The sequence below is a fragment of the Dendropsophus ebraccatus genome, chromosome 10 (assembly GCF_027789765.1).
Source record: "Dendropsophus ebraccatus isolate aDenEbr1 chromosome 10, aDenEbr1.pat, whole genome shotgun sequence".
Taxonomy (NCBI): domain Eukaryota; kingdom Metazoa; phylum Chordata; class Amphibia; order Anura; family Hylidae; genus Dendropsophus; species Dendropsophus ebraccatus.
Genome location: NC_091463.1, coordinates 39,996,991 through 40,015,365, shown reverse-complemented (window position 1 = coordinate 40,015,365; position 18,375 = coordinate 39,996,991). Strand labels below are relative to the sequence as shown.

The 18,375-nt window shown below is 42.0% G+C and overlaps 1 protein-coding gene across 2 annotated transcripts in view; it reads right to left on the bottom strand.

The window, feature by feature from the left end:
- Nucleotides 1-13,061, bottom strand: part of DLG3 (discs large MAGUK scaffold protein 3) — a 150,290-nt gene extending 137,229 nt beyond the window's left edge. The window contains exons 1-4 of one of the 2 annotated variants that reach the window (XM_069942818.1): nt 12,925-13,061; nt 12,648-12,779; nt 11,600-11,691; nt 8,368-8,502 (exon numbers count right to left, since the gene is read on the bottom strand). In XM_069942818.1, the coding sequence (XP_069798919.1) occupies nt 8,368-8,502; nt 11,600-11,691; nt 12,648-12,779; nt 12,925-12,955 (390 nt within the window). In that variant the 5' untranslated portion in view covers nt 12,956-13,061. The remainder of the gene's footprint in view (nt 1-8,367; nt 8,503-11,599; nt 11,692-12,647; nt 12,780-12,924) is intronic. The other variant, XM_069942811.1, reaches the window with a different exon arrangement.
- Between the last annotated feature and the right edge of the window lie 5,314 nt (nt 13,062-18,375).

The following is an 18,375-nucleotide window of genomic DNA, read 5'->3' as shown; positions in this document are numbered from 1 at the left end:
TTTGAATTATTATGAAACTTTTTTAAAGAAAGTAATAAAAGTTATATTTTATTAAAAAAATTTCCTTTTTGGTCAGAGAATTATATAATATATATATATATATATATATATATATATATATATATATATATATATATATATATATATATATATTCTTTATTCTCCCTTTGTTTGCTGCCTCCCCTGATCTTCTTGTCTGACATTTAGGCCTGATTCATACTATGTAAAAACAACGGCTGAATTTCGTAACAGCCGTAGTTGTGCAAACAACAGCCATTATTTGTGAAATAAGGGCCATTGTTACAAAATCCATCCATTGTTTTTACATAGTGTGAACCTGGCCTTACTCTGCTTTTGGTTTTGCTATTCTGTACCTCTGCTACCTGTCAGTGTATGACCGTTGGACTTGATTTATTGAGTTCTTGTTTGTTTTGTGTACAACCTATTCAGCGTAGGAACTGTCAACCACTTACCTGCTATAGGGCAGTCTGAGGTAAGCAGGCAGGGACAGGGGTGGGGTGCCAGCCAGGCTCACTTGTCTATGTTCCTGTTTGTCCATTCTCACTGTTCATAATATTCTTTTTCATCTCTACTCTCTTTACTATAAGAGAGGCAGAATCCTTTTTAGTTTTGTTTAACCCTCTCACGACCATGGGTCATTGCTTCCTTAATGCCCATGTAGTTTTTGGACATCAGCTTATGGGATCATAATGATCCCATAACCTGATGTCCCTATGTCTTCCCCCTCTCCTCTGTCCCCTGCCACTGTCACAATATTGTGATAGCAGCAGAAGAGAGAGGGGAGAGAGCAGAGCGCCCGACATGGGCCCTGCCTTCCCTCCTGAGTCCCTCCCCTCGCCGGCCTTCCGTAGCCTCAGGCTTCCAGTTTCCATGGCTACCATCGGGATCTGAGATCATTTCGCAGAGCCCCGATGGACACCAGACAGAGAATTCTCCCTCTGTAGAGGGAGAATTCTTTGTCAGGAGCCCTATAGATGCTGCGGTCGTGCTTACCGCAGTATCTATAGGGTTAACTTATAGAGTTGCGGCAGGTCCCTGGCTGTCACTGATGGCCGTGACCAGCCACGGATGACACAGCCGCAGCTTCTATGCCTGTGTCATCCTGCAGCGTAAATTAACATCACTGCACCCTATGCCTGATGCTGCAGCGATGTTAATTTACGCTGCAGGATGACACAGGCATAGAATTTACAGTGGAGCGGCAGGAGGGGGTTAACTATTCTGTAAATGCCTATAAGTGTAGTGAACATTTATATAATTTGTACGGTTAACTCAACAGCAGCCAGACAGTCAGCTAATCGTAGTTGTAGCTCACCATAAACTGGGGTTGTGTGCATACAAGAACACCTACTGGCTGAAAAATAAATATTTTTTATTAGCTTGCAGAAAGTCTAACAGACTGGTACATAGGTGTTTGTTTTCTGTTAATCATTATTGACATGTTCACACAATGTGCATCTGACATGGATTTTGGTATGGAAATCCATGACAAATCTGACATCATATGAAGGCAAAGTGGTTTTCGGCAAGCCTGCTGACATACTATGAAAAATCTCCAAAAGGAACATGTTAGCTATCCCTACAGATTCCACAGAGAAAAGTTGTCGGATTAGTCTGAAGTGGATTAGCCTAATTACAGGGGTTGATGCAGACCCGCAGCAATTAAAACTACTTATCTGCAGCAGAAATATATACTGTAAGCCTTGGATTTCTACTGCAGATCCTAAAATACTTTCATTGACACAAAAAAATTGAAATGTTTGAATGCAGTTATGTCTTAGATATGTAAGTGATTAGATACCAGGTATTGCCACAAGAGGACACTAAAGCTATTCCCCCACTGCCCTATCAATAAAAGACTCAGAGGCTACTTTTTGTAGTGTATCTCTTGGTTAGAGATCATAGACCACCAGTACTGAGGATCATAGGTGAATTATAATGAGGGTAATCTACCGCTACCACTCGGGCCCTGAGCACCTGGGGGACCTAGCGAGATTGCCCCCTATTTAATGCTGCTGCACACACTAGGGGTGCCGACACCTAGGAGGCACCAATAGCAGCCCAAAAAAAACTGAAAAAATGCCCAAAACTGTTGCCCATAGCAAGATCCATTGCATTTTTTCCGTGACAGAGCTGGTTTTGGCTCATTTTAGCGGGAAGATGTATAGTTTTATTGATACCAAGTTTTAAAAGTTTTTTTCTTTTTACAGCGTGCACCATGCAGTATAAGTAATGGTATAGTTTTAAGGACATGGCGATACCAAAGTTCATTTTTATGTGTTTTTAATGTTTTATATAACAGTTTATTCTGTACGGTGAATGCAATGTAATTTTATTTGGGGGGAGGGATTTATTTTATGTTTTATTGCACTTTTTGCACTAGTGTACATTAACCAGTTATCTGATCACTGTTACAATACATTGCACTACTACTTCAGTGTAGTATATTTTATATGTCAGCATCATGCTGACAGGCAATCTACACAGCCCCCAGAATTGCCATTGAGAGACTTCCGAATGGTTAGTATACCCTCCTTACACGATCGGAACAGGTTACATGCCGCTGTCATGATTTGAAAGCGGCATGTAACGGGTTTAACTACTGCTACTACTACTGGTAGTTACAGCAGGAGATCCACTGCCATACTGACACTGATTCCCCATGATGCCAGCATGGCAGATCCTTATTCTGATCCCGTCATAAAAAGTCGATAGGATCAGAAGAAGGCCCATTACTGCCTGCTGTAAAAAGCCATATCAGCGGTCACTAGAGATGAGCGAACCTTTTGGACTTTTGGCCCGAAAGCAGTTTGCTCGATCGTGATGCCTGTGATCCCGGGTGCATAGTTGCGATCCCGGGAATATACGGCCAGGATATTCCAGGGAATCGATCTGGAATTCCCTGGAATATCCTGGCCGCATATTCCTGAGCGCAGATGCCGGTCCGCGCATCTCTAGTTAACATATGAGTGTAAGGCATCTGCAGACCCAACTGCAACATCTGTAGAAAATGTTCTGCGGATGCCACACAGAACCTGTATCCTCCATGTCCTACTATATCTCATCTTGTATCCAGGCTAGAGGCAGCTCAACAGCATATTAGAGCCTTCTTATAATTGTACATTTTTTTCTTAATAAACTCCTCCTTTTGCTCTAATAGTGTAATCACTGACATACATCATTACATGCACACATAGAAAGTTTAATTGGTTTCCAACAAATCCTTCTTGGTGCATTATTATTTTTCTATCAATGAGTGTGTGTAAGATTTGCAATACTAGAATGAACATGCTCTATAGCTGCCCGCACACCTTAGATAAATGTCTTTTAAACTTGTCGACTATGGCTCAACTGCCAATCATCTGATGTGTATTTCCTATTATAGCATGTTAAGGATAGGACTCCTGGATTGTAGCTGTCCAATCCTTCTCTTCTTGGTCATTTACTTATTGAAGAATATGTAATATTTCACAACCTTTCCCAACTTGATGGGCATCAACTACTTGTATCTTAAAAACAAAGACCTACGTTTCACCATGGAATGGAGCAGCGAGTAACATGTATGCTGCCACTCCATTCATTGTCTATGGAGCTTCCAAAAGCTGCTGAGAAAAGTGCTGTATAATGATAGACCTAAGCTTCTTGCCTACCTTGTCCTAGCCATTAGTGGCCCATACGTTAATAGTAACAAAACAGATTCTGATGAGATACTTAAATCAAACTACCCAACCACACATCCAAGGTCTTTTAGTTAGTAAGGCATCTTAGAGTTGCTTATAACACTACAAAATAAAAACTGGGAATTCTGGATTTAAAGTCCATTCTAAGCCATGAAAGCCACTAGAAATGAGCAAAGTTACAGTAGAAACGAAGCAGATCACTTCATTCCTATCTGCATTCTGCCCATCAGACTGTGGGCTTTGAAGTCTGCTCCGCTCTATGAAGCTCTTCCCTGGATGCTGGAAAAAGATGGATCCAGTCCTGGGAAACTGGGAGAAGTTTCTTAGGACTGGATCCATGTTTTACCAGCACCCGGGGAGGAGCTTCACGGAGCGGAGCAGACATCAAAGCCCACAGCCGGATGAGCAGAATGCAGATAGGAATGAAGCGATTTGCTTCATTCCTACTGTAAATTCGCTCATCTCTATAAGCCACCTTTTTCCCATACTGACTCCATCCACATGTAGAAAAGAAAAATGTGGACAGCGCTCCATAGTGTAAAGTCTGATGGCAGGTGGAGGAGACAGGAGAGTAAATGGAGACTCTCACCTGTTGTGGTTGTGCAAATACAAAACACAACACTCAGTATACGTATGTATGTGAACCGCAGCCACTCCCAGAGACCAAACCGGTATGCAAATAGTCAGATCCTCCACTCCAAACCCTGGGTGTACTCGGGCGCAGGTCCAAGATAGGCAATATAGATGTAAGTAAACTTAAAATTTATTAAAACAAACGACACCGTGCGTTTCGAAATCGTGCTGACTTGAGAAAGAAGTCAGCACGACTTTGAAACGCTTTGTGTCGTTTGTTTTAATAAATTTTAAGTTTACTTACATCTATATTGCCTATCTTGGACCTGCGCCCGAGTACACCCAGGGTTTGGAGTGGAGGATCTGACTATTTCCATCCACATGTGACCTCTTGCCGTTCTTAGTCCATAACCCACACATGCCTATAGGCACAGACTGTTCTAGGTGTTGAATGTCAACAGTTAGAATATCAATGTTTTACTAAAGTGCTTTTTACCCTTGGTTATTGCTTGTAACTCTACTATACATATAAGCTCTTGGTAGATGGCCGGAAACATCATACCTCTTGTTATTGTAGCTTTCATTTTTTTTCCTAAAACCACCATTGACCATGCAATGTAAGTGCATCAGCTTGTGGTACCACATTATCACTATCCAAATATAGCCCCTGTACATTTTGTGTGGGTTCACACTACGGAATCCGTGCGGATAAGTTTCAGTGGATTCTGTCACTCATACCCACTCATAGCGACACGCATCTCTGCCTGTCCCATAGACTTAATTCTATGGACGGGCGAATTTTGCTATCTGCTGAAAGAAATGATATGTCAATTCTCTCGGCGGAATCTGCCCAGCTATAGAATGGTGTCTATGGCACGGGCAGATATGCGCGCCACCGTGAGCGGGTACAAGTGACGGAATCTCCTGGAACTTCTCAGCGTAGATTCCATAGTATGAACCCACCCTTAAAGTGGACCCATCAGAAGATGGCTAGATAGGTCTGTTTATCAGGATTCTCTGCATATATATAGTTTTTTTTTTTTTTATCCCCAAAGTCCTTTCCAGCACTAATATATGAGCCTTTTTTTCACCAGAAAAAGGGGACATGGGCTAGACTTACCTGGGCTCTTGCCATGCTAGGGAACATCCCTTGGCCTTTTCCACCTTCTTTTAATATTAGCAGCCAAAGTGCTCTGTCAGGCAGAACAAAATCCTGACAGAACACTTTGGCTGCTACTGTCTCATCCCCAACGCTGCTGGGGTCTTCTTAGGAGCTGCGGTACATCTGAATGCCTTCATTAGAGTTGTACCTACACTTGCACAACCACACAAGGTGAGTGAGTTTTCACTCTATGACTCACTTACTCCTGTTCACATTGGATATATTGCACTAGGAAGCTCCCTTCTCCTTTTTGTTTCCTTTTAATATTAACAAACTGGCTTATATCTTGACACTGGAAAGAACTATGGCAATTTTTTTTTTTAAACTTATGCCCAGAATCATGATGACTAGCCCTATCTAGCCATTTGCTTATTTGCAGCCCTGTTCTATTGCTGCCAGATCCACTTTAAAGTCATCATGTTAAAATATAAATAATTTTTTCTAATCTCACTATTTTCTTATTTAGAATTAGCACAAATGAGTGTGCCTCTCTGAGAAAACTATTTATAACTATAGAGGAGGCGCATTGAGGAAGCCCAGCTGTGCAATGTATAAAGAGGAAGCCAATGTGAAAAACATTACAAGAGACTATGTTGAAGACATAGCGGCTGAAGCGGGGCTATCACATTATATCAAATAAATTGACTATTGGACAAAATAGTTTGAAGCATGGTCTGCACAGTGTAAATCATATCTTTTTTTACATGCTAAATGCATATAGTTGAATTTAAAGGGGCTGTTAAAGTCTTGTAAATGCAGGCAGACATATTAGTGAATTCATTGTAGATTTATGTGATAATGTATGTGTAGTTCACGTTCCTGCAACTGCTGCAGCTTTATGCATGTAGAAGAAATGCAAAATTAACTAATGTGCAATAGTCATTTGTAGGCTGTATTTTTTTCCCTCCACGTAGTCTCTTGTTGGATTGTGCGTGGGTGTGCAGTGGTGGCAGTAGGGTGATTAATGTATAGAAGAAGGTGAAAGGATGTACTTTGATAACATAGCTTTTAATGAAGAAATGAGGAAAATGTGAGGAGCAGAAGTGTTAAAAAAGGAGCAAAAATAATATTGTTCTTACAGTAAAACACACACTTATATGATCCTTCAACCAAAGAGCAATGCATTTCGTGAATGATGAGAACTACAACATGATTCACAACATGCAGCCTGCATAAAACTCTCTGAGCAGTATATTTAATGCAGTTTGGGTACCTACTAAGAAACTAAAGGCTGGACTGAAATAATAACAACTGTCCAAGCATAATGGACCCTATCAGTGCTAATTTCCAGTCCTCCACTAGACAGCGATTTGAGAGCAGAGTTATTTTAAACACTGTGAAAACGTCAGACGCCTAGAAAAGTTTTAGGTTTTAGAGGCATGTAGTGGTGGACGCAAGCATCAGAAAATTATGCTGATGCTTGGTCCGTATACTTTTCATATCAAATGGTAATGATGCAAAATTGTGAAGGTTTAAGGGTACAAACACACACGGCATATACGCTGCGTATTTACTGCTGCGATACGCAGCAGATACGCAGCAGATTAGATCTAAATAACTGAACACAGTATCAAATCTGCTGCGTATCTGCTGCGTATCTGCTGTGTGTGTTTGTACCCTAATAGCAATTTTACCCACACAACTGCATGGCCATTAACAATGACTATTAATGACCATGTGAGTTTACAGGTGAAACGGTTTACCTGCAGAATTGGTTAGCAATTAATAATCAGTTGGGAAATCCGCCTGCAGGAGAAGTCCACTCCGACAGTGACTGCAGGAGAGTGAAGAGGCCGGCCAGCACTGGAGCAGAGGAAAGGTGAGTGGGATGTTTATTTATTTATTCATTCATGGGAGAAGCGGTTCACTACAATCCAAGGGGTCCTCAAGGGTGAGGCGTGAGGGCTTTATTTAATTACAATATAAGTTACACGGGAAATGGGAGAGGGGTAACTTTTAATATAAGTGGCATCCTGGCAGTGTAGGTTGAGGTGGGGAGGGGCTCAACTACAATACTAGGGGCAACCTGGCAGTGTGTGTGTGGGGGGGGAGGGGGTTAAACTACAATACTAGCAGCATCCTGGCAGTGGAGGGGTTAACTAAAATAATAGGGTTATTCTGGAAGTGTTGGGGTTAACTATGATAATAGGGGCATTATGGCAGTGGAGGGGTTAACTACAATACTAGGGGCATCATGGCAGGGGAGGGGTTAACTACAATTCTAGGGGCGTTCTGGTGGGGGGGAGTTAACTACAATACTAGGCACATCCTGGCAGTGGAGGGTCAACTACAATACTAGGGGCATTGTGGCAGGGGGGGTTAACTACAATACTAAGGGCAACCTGGCAGTGAAGGGGTTACTAAAATACTGGAGTCATCCAGAGGGAGCAATACTTTGCCTTGCCCAGGGTGCTCCCAACCCATGCTACGCCTGTCAATTTATGGTAACTGGCCGTATTTAGACAGTTTTAGGCTATGTTCACACAACGTAAAACTATGGCTGTAGTTCTCGCCGCAGAACTACGGGCATAGTTTTGCGGTGCGTAACAAAGCCTTATGTGCAATGGGATCCCGGCCGGAGCATACACACATCGTATATGCTCCAGCCGGGATCCCGCACGGCGCCGGAAAAAACTAACAGGTCAGTTTTCTGCGGGCGCAATTCAGTGAATTTCGGCCGCAGAAAGCCCTGTCAGTTTACACAGTGAATCGAGAGGCTCCGGCGTGAACATAGCCTTAACATGTTTCTCTGGGGCTTTCTTCTTGGAGTAGTAACTTAGCCTACTATTATATACCTCTACAGTAGGATATGTCATAGCCCTCCACAAGGCAAGACATCCCGGAGTACACCTCTCTAGCAAATGCTAAAATGTTATTCAAATACAGCATACTGGCAAGATTACTAGTGAAAAAATGAATACACAATCTAACCTTGGGGAGATTGGTGTGTACTGGACACAGTAACGTCTGTATAGTCTCCTTTTGTTCCGTAATCTTCCCAATTATACGAACACACTGAGGCTCAGGATTAGATCTTGTATCTCCAATATCCGATTCCCAAACAGTCTTGAAGAAAGAAAATTAAAGAATCATAACACATATATTTCATATAATGTATGCAGTACTTAATATGCATAAGTGGTACACAGCAAACAGTCCATCCAGCTCACCTGGTGAGTGCACAAGGATATCCCAGTCCTCAAAATAGTATGAACAAAAAAAGGAAAAAGAAGGTCGGCATGTCCTCAGCTAAAAATTCTGTACTTTATTCCAATGTGTTAATATCTTACGGTACAAAAAGTCACAAGCAAGGACACGAACAAATGCACGATTGTGCATTTGTTTGTGTCCTTGATTGTGACTTTTTGGACCATGACATTTTAAGGCATTGGATTCAATTACAGAATTTTTTATCTCAGAATGTACCGAACTACTTTTCCTTTTTTGTTTACACCTAATAAGTGGTATCACATTAAAATTTAATGCCAGCATTTCATCCTAATTTGCTGTATTTTGTATGTAAAAATTGTGACTATTATATCCAACCTACTATGGGATATCTTGCAGTTTTCTATTATTCCTAGAACCACTTGAGGTGTCCCACCACAGGTGGTTTTTATCTCTCCGTTGCACCTCTTAAAAAGTTTCCTCTTTTCAGGTTAAGTGGTGATGAAGAGTACTTTACAGTTTCACCGCTAGATGTCAGTATTTCTTATTTCTACAGCTAAAGAAAGTAATTGGTTAATGTTATTGTTGTACCATGTATTTTGTGCCAGCCAATAGGAGGTGCTTTCTCTTTCTCTGCCTATCCCTACTTTTAGCACACACTCACCCCCTGAAGGAGGAGTTAGGTAGCTCTGTGTGGGAGGAAGTCAGTAAAGGAGTCTAATCTAGACACTCATGTGTGTAGATGCAGCTAGAGACAACAAGTTCTTTAACCACTACTACTATGTTCAGTATGCAGTGCTAACTCCCTAAAGGGAGAGGAGTGTAGGAATAACCTAACCCACGCTGAGAACACGTCTACAAAGCACAGGGCAGTATCCTGAACACGAGAGGAACTAGCCTGGATAGGATAAACCTACCGTAAACAAAATCTACGTATCTTATCTCGAAGTGCAGGTAACTGGGACACCCCTGGACACTTAGCTATGCCCAGATAACCACGGCTGGGGCTTGCAGTACCCTGATAGGATGGGTCACTCGACACTGTAGGGCACAAGGTGGTCAGACACAGTCTAAACACAACTACCGGCAGAGTACATTGCTACACTGGGTTGGGGCTCCTTCGACAAACTCTTCTCCTCAACTAAACTCTCCAAGCTCCGCTACAACTATCTCTCTTCTGCTCTACTTCTCCAAGCACCTCTTTAAGCACCACAAGTTTAAGCACTAAAATCTGTATCAAAGATTTATCAATTCTACAAAGTGTATTGTACTACTGAAAAACTTAACAGTGAAGCTGTTCTATTTTTACAGCACTGGGACTCTGTTATACTTCGTACAGACCAGCACCTGTACACACAAACCACACACCTTGGGTTATTTTCCCTCTTTCTGTGGGTGGCGGTACCGATAGTCCAGGTGGGTCAGTTGCTAGTCAGAACTAACGTGACAAGAGCCCATGGGACCCACTAACACCTGGCAGGTCACCGACCATTTGGGGAACGCAGCCAGCAACACAAACAAAGCAGGTACCAGCATCACACCTGTCTGCTGGACAAGCACTGGCGTCACGACTATACCATCTTTGGCTGAGTTGACACAACAACACCTATACCTGTACCTTACCACACATACATATGGAAATGTATGTGTCGTATTATGATTTAAAAAAACATTCTTTTATTGGGAAGATTCTGCAAATATGCTATTCCTCTAAATGAGATTTGCTGAAATCCAGTTGCTTGCTGCCAAAACAACTCCTTTCAGATGAATAGAACTGATTTTCAGTTGCTAAAATGTTAATCTCACTCTCAGACTACGTACAGAAATTTTGGGGGTATATTTTCGGCGTAAAGCGGTTATATTATACTATAATATACACCAATAAGTTACATTCAGATTTTTCTTCCTTTGAATTACATTGCATTCAGTAGGAAAATGCTGTATGTCTTTTTTTTAACTGATGTATTTATTTTGATAATACAACTTTTTATGTTTTTTTTTTACCATTTTTTAGAGTTGCATGCAAAGATCTGGCGTACATAAAATGTGCAGAAAAGGTCCATGAAATTTGTCAGAAATGCTTCAAGAATGCTCTATGAAAAACATGGATGAAGATATAAAAAAAAAACAACTAACAGCAGGACAGAAGACTCTAACCTGCTGGTATATATAGTCCCATGGTACCATTTAGTCTGAGAACAAAGGTAATTTCATTAAATCTTTTGGTTTATTGATATGCAATTTAGGCTGTTTTCAGCCTCCCGCAGCTCCCTGTGCCCCCCCCCCCCCCCCCCCCCCCCCGGCTTTTGCCCACTTGCTGCTGACGCATGTAATAGCTTAGTCAGTAGGCAGGGAACGAGGAGCAAAAGAGCGCTGACCTGACAGGTCGACGCTTGCTTGCTCCCTCTCCTCACCCCTTGTAATAGGGGCTTTATTGAAGAACACGACTTCACGATTTTGTATAATACTTTAGATGTTGTAGGTTGTGTCCCCCTTTAAGGATATCCTGTTGGCATGTATTCTCTTATTATTGTTTCACAAATGAAAGATGGTAAAACGTTCTCCTACTTAGAAGAGCCTGAAAGAGGTCACTTCTCAACATGCATGTCACCTCATGTACTGGGGGCTGGACTACCGACCTCAGATCACTGATCACCGAGGCGGTGCACATTACTACAATCACTACAGAGTGCAACATGCTCCCGTCCCCTGTCACAGGGAGGAAATGGAGTGCCGGAAAGCAGATGAAGTAGGACCTTCTCTGCTCTCCAGATAACCCATTTACTTACAGGTTCTGTTCACACCTTGTGATACATGTTTAATTGCCTACACAGGGATAATCTCCTGACATATTTGCCCATATGGCAGTAAATGGAGCTGTGTGGCCTTCGTGTATTGCTTTTTCATAGGGGTGTATATAAAGATATTCGCTCACAAATTGCTTGAGTATTTCTTTAGTAAGTATTATGTTTACTAAGCTGCTAAGCCTGATTACCTGTGGGTCCACCTTGGGTGGGTCCGGGCTTAGACACTCAGTCACATCGCTGTTTGAAGAATTTAGCATTAATTCATAACACTCCTGGATGTCTAAAAAAACAAAACAAAACAATAAGTAAAAAGGTCACTGATAAGTAAATCAGCAACACAAAGCATCTGGACCTTTGGAATAGTGAAGTTGGAAGTGCAGCTTGGTCATACAGTTCACAGTTGTATTTCTATTATACTTTTACCACAATGTGCAGCAATGCAGAAAATGGAGTATAACAACATATAATAACAATATTCATCATCTTAAAGGATTTTATGAGGTTGAAACCCTATTTTGGATGATGAGCCAAGTACATGGGTCATTCTCCACAATAATAATGTTAGAAACAGAATAAATGGGCAGCCTGCTGTTGTGTTGAACTTATCAGAACTAAAAGTTACACACCCATATAGCATATGTAGGAAAACTCCCGCTGACTGGGCCTGGCGCTGTCAGTATTCAGGCTGGGTTCACACATTGCAGATATAGGGTGGTAATGTGCCTATTTCCAATCAGATTTGTTATTTTAATGTCTTTCAATATCAAAATGTATTCTGACTGTTATACCTCCCTTGTTCTTTTGGTGCCATTGACTCCCCCTTCCTGGGAAAATAACTCTGAATTCTTCAACCATAAGATCTCAAGCGGCTGATTTACAGGACATTAACCCTCATCAACCTGTTATGCAAACTCACACTATATAGCCACGCTTAATCTTAATTCTTCTGAGGTTATGTAGATCACACCTACATGCCGGCTAACCTGCTTTATGTACAAAATGCAACGGCTGAAAAGATGTTCATATCATTTATTTTCAGTGTATGTCTGCTTCCAGTATCCGAGATAAAGGTCTTGGGGGCAGACATGTTACTGGACTTGCTGAAGAACATGACTACCGGATGTTGTATACTACTTTAGGTGTTGTCGGTTGTGTCCCTTTAAGGATATCCTGTTGGTCAGTATTCTCTTATAATTGTTTCAAAAATGAAAGAAAGATGGTAAAACGTTCTCATACCTAGAAGAGCCTGGAAGAGGTCACTTCTCAACATGCACGTCACCTCATGGAGGGAGTCTCTGAGCATTTGCTGCCCGGAAGCAGAGAGTTTGGCTTGGTAAGAACAGAGCAGGTTCAGAGCCCTTTGAGTATCTGTGGATCACACACGTATCAAATGAATGTACTGTATTACTATATATACAGAAGTCTGAGCATATAGTGGTGCTTGCAGATAACTGGAAGAATACATTAAGTTTGACACCTAAATGCGATAAGGAAGATTGAAAAAGTATCTTACCCCTTTTAGTAGACATGTTGCTATTGTGCATGACACCTGCAGCCTATGACAATCTGCCAAATGTTTGGGATTGAAGTGTATCCTTTCTTCCCGTCAGCCCCGAAGCTGCTTCCCAGACTGCTGCAGATCAGCTTGTGGGAAGTTTGTTTAAAGAAAGTAGGACAAAGTGCAACTGCAAACACAGCGATCTGCAATTATTAGGCAGTGACTGCCCTGAACACACACACACACACAGAAGACCCAGCCAGTTACCCACAGTATACACATTGTGGAATACAAATGCTCAGGTTATATTATCGCAATAAGAATAACAAGTGGTTCTCATGACCATTTTATGCTTTCGGTTTCTTTTCAGAAAAGCTGAATCAATCAATGACCTTATTATACATTGATTTAACTTTAAGAGAGGGCTGGGTGATATGGCCAAAAAAAAATCTCGATTTAAATCTCTCATTTTTTTTTAAAGTCAGGCGCAGAAAACGACGCACTTAATAAATGTACTAGAGGTATAGTAGATGAGGGGTATAGTAGTAGGTGAGGGGAGTAATAGTAGCAGCAGCAGTATCAGGAGTGGGAGTAGTAGCAGCGGTAGTAGTAGAAGTAGTAGCATATATAGTATTAGGAGTAGTAGCAGTAATAATAGTGGGAGTAGTAGTAGTGGGGGTAGTAGCAGCAGCAGTTGTGGGAGTGGTAGAAGTAGCAGTAGTGGGATTAGTAGTAGCAGTAGTGGGAGTTGTAGTAGCAGCGGGAGTAATATTAGTTATAGTGGGAGTACTATTAGTTATAGTGAGAGCAGTATTGGGAGTAGTAGTAGTGGAAGTAGTAGCAGCAAGAGTGGGAGTAGTAGTAGCAGTAGTGTGAGTAGTAGTAGCGGGAGTAGTATTAGTTGTAGTGGCAGTACAATTAGTTATAGTGGGAGCAGCATTATGAGTAGTAGTAGTGGGAATAGTAGTTGTAGTTACAGGGTGGCGTTGCGATGTATCGGGTCCTCACCCGCTCTCTGGTGATCTGGGTCTCTCCTGCCCGGGGGCTCCCCAGTACCCGGCAGCTGCTGCTGGTCCTGAAGGAACTGCTGCGTGCAGGTAAATAGATCAAGTCTGGAGATGAGCGAATGCTCAAGTCCATCCGAACCCGAACGTTCGGCATTTGATTAGCGGTGGCTGCTGAAGTTGGATAAAGCCCTAAGGCTATGTGGAAATCATGGATATAGTCATTGGCTGTATCCATGTTTTCCAGACAACCTTAGAGCTTTATCCAAGTTCAGCACCCCCAGCTAATCAAATACCGAACGTTCGGGTTCGGATGGACTCAAACCCGAACCCGGTTTGCTCATCTCTAATCAAGTCCCCTGCTCTCTAACCTGCAGTAGGAGAAGCTTGCAAAAATTAGCGATTTAAAAAAAAATAAAAACAAGGCGAATTAATTGAATTCATTTTATTTATCACCCAGCCCTACTTTAAGAGGATGCTTATAATGGGTTAACATAATAACTTAAGAGTGGTCCACTCAAATACAATGCTGGTTAAAGTAAACGTAAAGCACACAAATAAATTGTCAGCATTTTTCCCCTTCTCTTTCTTGGTTCCCTGCATTATCCCTGTTAATTTCTCTCAATCTCAGTTTTAGCCCCTAGCATGACACTCCATCTCATTCCTAAGCCCTAGCATGGTTCTCTGCTTATTAATAGTCCCTAAAATGGACATTAGCTGGTTCCTGTAATTGCTGTACTGCATGTAGCAGCAGTGCACAGTAAATATTGAATAGGCTACAGGCATTTGTATGAGCACCATGGACCCTGTTAACCCAATAAGGGCGTTGGGAATTAAACAAAACGCTGCTTATTTAACAATATTGGCATATGCAAGAATAGGTCTTCATTTTTTTTATTGGTTGGATAACCTTTTCAATCATAATACACAGGTGAACATATACAAGTTGTATTAGGCTGGCATCACACACGCCAGGTTTTAGAAAAACACTTTTTAAGCCAAACTTAGAAAATAATCCAGCAGAAAGGGGAGGTATGAGTTCTTCCCTTATATTTCTCATTCCTTTTAAATGTCGTCTGCTTAAAGGGGATAAACTGGTTTTAGAAAGTTATATAGATTTGTAATTTACTTCTATTTAAAATTTTCAAGTATTCCCATACTTATCAGCTGCTGTATGTCCTGCAAGAAATGTTGTTTTCTTTTCAGTCTGACACAGTGCTCTCTGCTGACATCTCTGGCCGAGACAAAAACTGTCCAGAGCAGCAGCAAATGCCTATAGAAAAAGGTTTCTGCTCTGGAGAGTTCCTGTCTAGGCCAGGGATGTCAGCAAAGAGCATCGTGACAAACAGAAAAGAAAACACAACTTCCTGTAGGACATACAGCAGCTGATTAGTATGGGAAGACTTGAGATTTTTAAATAGAGGTAAATTACAAATCTGTATAACTTTCTGAAACCAGTTGTTTTGAAAGAAAAAGATTTTCTCTGGACAACCCCTTTAAAAATGGCTAAATAAACAGTTTTGTGAGGCCAAGACCAGGAGCAAAACCGAAGGACATGTTGAAAGGAAAAACTGTGGCTTCTCATCATGTGAAATCCATTCCTGGCTTTGGCTTTAAATACTGCATCAAAAAAGGGTGGGTTTACACATTCAGCTGTTTAACAGTGAAAATCTTTTTCTTTCAAATCAACTGATGTCAGAAAAGTATATAGATTTGTAATTTACTTCCATTTAAAAATCTCAAGTCTTCCCATACTTAGCAGCTGTATGTTCTTCAGGAAATGGTGCTTTCTGTGTCAGACTGGAAAGAATACACCTCTTCCTGCAGGACATACAGCAGCTGATAAATATAAGAAGACTTGCAATTTTTAAATAGAAGCAAATTACCAATCTAAAGAACTCTCTGAAACCAGCTGATTTGAAAGAAAAAGAATTTTGCCGGAGCACCCCTTTAATTCCAAGTATTGAATATAAAGCCAGATATAGATCTGAAAAAGGGAGGAGAAGTTTTAGTCTTTAAAGAAGCAGTTCACAAGAAACTTTTATTGCCCCCTCCCCCCCCCCCCCGCTGGCACCTATACTCACCACAGCTAATCGGTGTCCCGCGGCGCGGCTTCGTTCCGGTCCCGTGGTGCTGTTCAAATCCGGTGAACGCTTACTTTAGCCTCTGCAGTGACTCCTCTTCTCTGCCTTGTAATTGAACGCTGGAAGTCACGCGCTTCCATAGAGAATGCATGGAAGCATGTGAGATCCGGCGTATAATGATAGGACAGAGAAGAGGAGTCACAGCAGAGGCGGATGTGAGCGTGCACCGAACGGCGCCGCGGGACAGGAACGAAGCCGCGCCATGGGACACGTATCGGCTGTGGGGAGTATATGTGCCAGTGGTTACCCCGGGGGGCAATAAAAGCTTTTTGTGAACTGCTTCTTTAATTTATATGTGCCCTCCACTTGTGATCTGTTCCTTGCTTTGTGTCCAATGTATGTACCGTATTTAAAAACCTGAACATGTATACGCTCCCTAAAACACAGAATCAGGTTGCAGTTGCATTGAGGTTTGTAATGGCAGCATGTCAGTTATGGATAGTAAGTAATGGAAAAATTTATTTTCAGTATTAGAAACTGCATTTTAACTGCAACATAACCTGTTTGTGTTTTTTTTTTCACACTTAAAAGGGGAACCAATGCATTTGTCATGCAAGTCGTGTGTTTAGTACACCAGGTGTGGTATAAGGCCTGTTTCGCAGCAGCATGTTACATGCATATTTTCATGTCAGTTCAGGTCATCAGACCTATGGCCAGACCAGTACAAGGGGAAGTCACAGAGCAGGACTGTATCCACTATAGAATTAAAAATCTAGGAACTGATCCGGGTGGAACAAAGTTGCAGTAAGCCTATGAACTCCATCTCGCAGCGTGGGTGTCAGCAGGGAACCCTCAGCATTCCACTTAACCCAGATAACAAGGTCTTTGGCCTGTGTCAAGCATTAGTACGGTTCGGCAAATGCTAGTGGGCATAAGGTAAGAGGACTGAAAGCAAAGGTATCAAGTATTCTATTGTATCCTCCAACATCCCGGCAGAGCACATTACTACATGGGTTGAGACTCTCATGGAATCCTCCTCTCTGCTACTCTACCTCAGCACAACTGTACCGACACAACTATCTCTTACACTGCACTTATCCTACAGATCTGGTTGTCCTATGTTCAAGTCTTTATTGGAACTTTGCCAAGTGTATATCAGAGACCTTCTGTATTACCTGTTGCACATTTACAAATAGTAAACCAACTCAACATTATTTCAAGAGTCTGTGGTCATTCATCACCACCTACACAGCATACACACCACAACCTTGGGACACTTCCCCTTTCTGTGGGTGGCGGGTCCTTCTATCCGGGAGGGTCATTGCACCACTCTGGACACCTGTGACTACATCATCTGTGACACTATCCTAAGAGACCCAGTAGCAACCCGGCAGGACACTGACCACAGAGGAAAATGGTACAACTGGCCGTACATCCTAAAAGCAGGCGTGCCATCACACCTGTGTGCCCACCAGGCACTGGCGTTAATTGACAATCCATTAGGGTCCGTCGGCTGTATCTCAGCCATCCACCACCGGAGTGGTGTCACACTACAACACCTAGCAAGTGACCGGCCGCCCCTCCTATATAACACCTCCAGGGTTATGCCACAATCATATTCGTGTAAAAGAAAACTTTCTATTGGTTTTTATAAACTTTTTTTCTAATATATATATATATATATATATATATATATATATATATATATAAAATCAGCAACGTTTTACGTTCATACAAACCCGTTCCAATATGGCAGTGAAAGTAAAATATGGCAGTAAAGTGAAAGGGACTATCCATAATCCCTTGCAGCCGGCCAATCGGCTGCAACTCACCCCCTACGACCAGGGAAAGCGCCAGCACCCGGCTTACTTGGGAAAGTGACTTGCTTCCCACAGAATGCAGGGCCACCGAACACCAATGGAGTGATGCCACAGCCCCCCCCACTTCCCAGTTTTGTGTGTACTGTAGCAGCAAATTAATGCCCCGGGTATGTCCTGGTAAGCCCCACTCCCATCTCGACAAGCCCCGCCTCGCGCCTACCACGGGTGGAGGATTAGCCTGAGTGTGTAGGGCCTAAAGAGGAGAGAGGGGCTGTACAGCAGGAAGGGGGTAACACATCACTGCCTGTTGGAAGTCACACAGCTTTCCCAGCATCTTGTATACTAGGGTCACTCAGCTTTCCTATCATCTTGTATAGTAGTCAGTATAATGGGGTCACTCAGCTTTACTAGCATTTTGTAAAATGGAGGTCATTTAGCTTTCCTAGCATCTTATATATTAGTCAGTATAATGGGGTCACTCAGCTTTCCTAGCATCTTTTATGATAAAGGTCACTCAGCTTTCCTAGCATATTGTATAGTAAGTATAATGGGGTCACT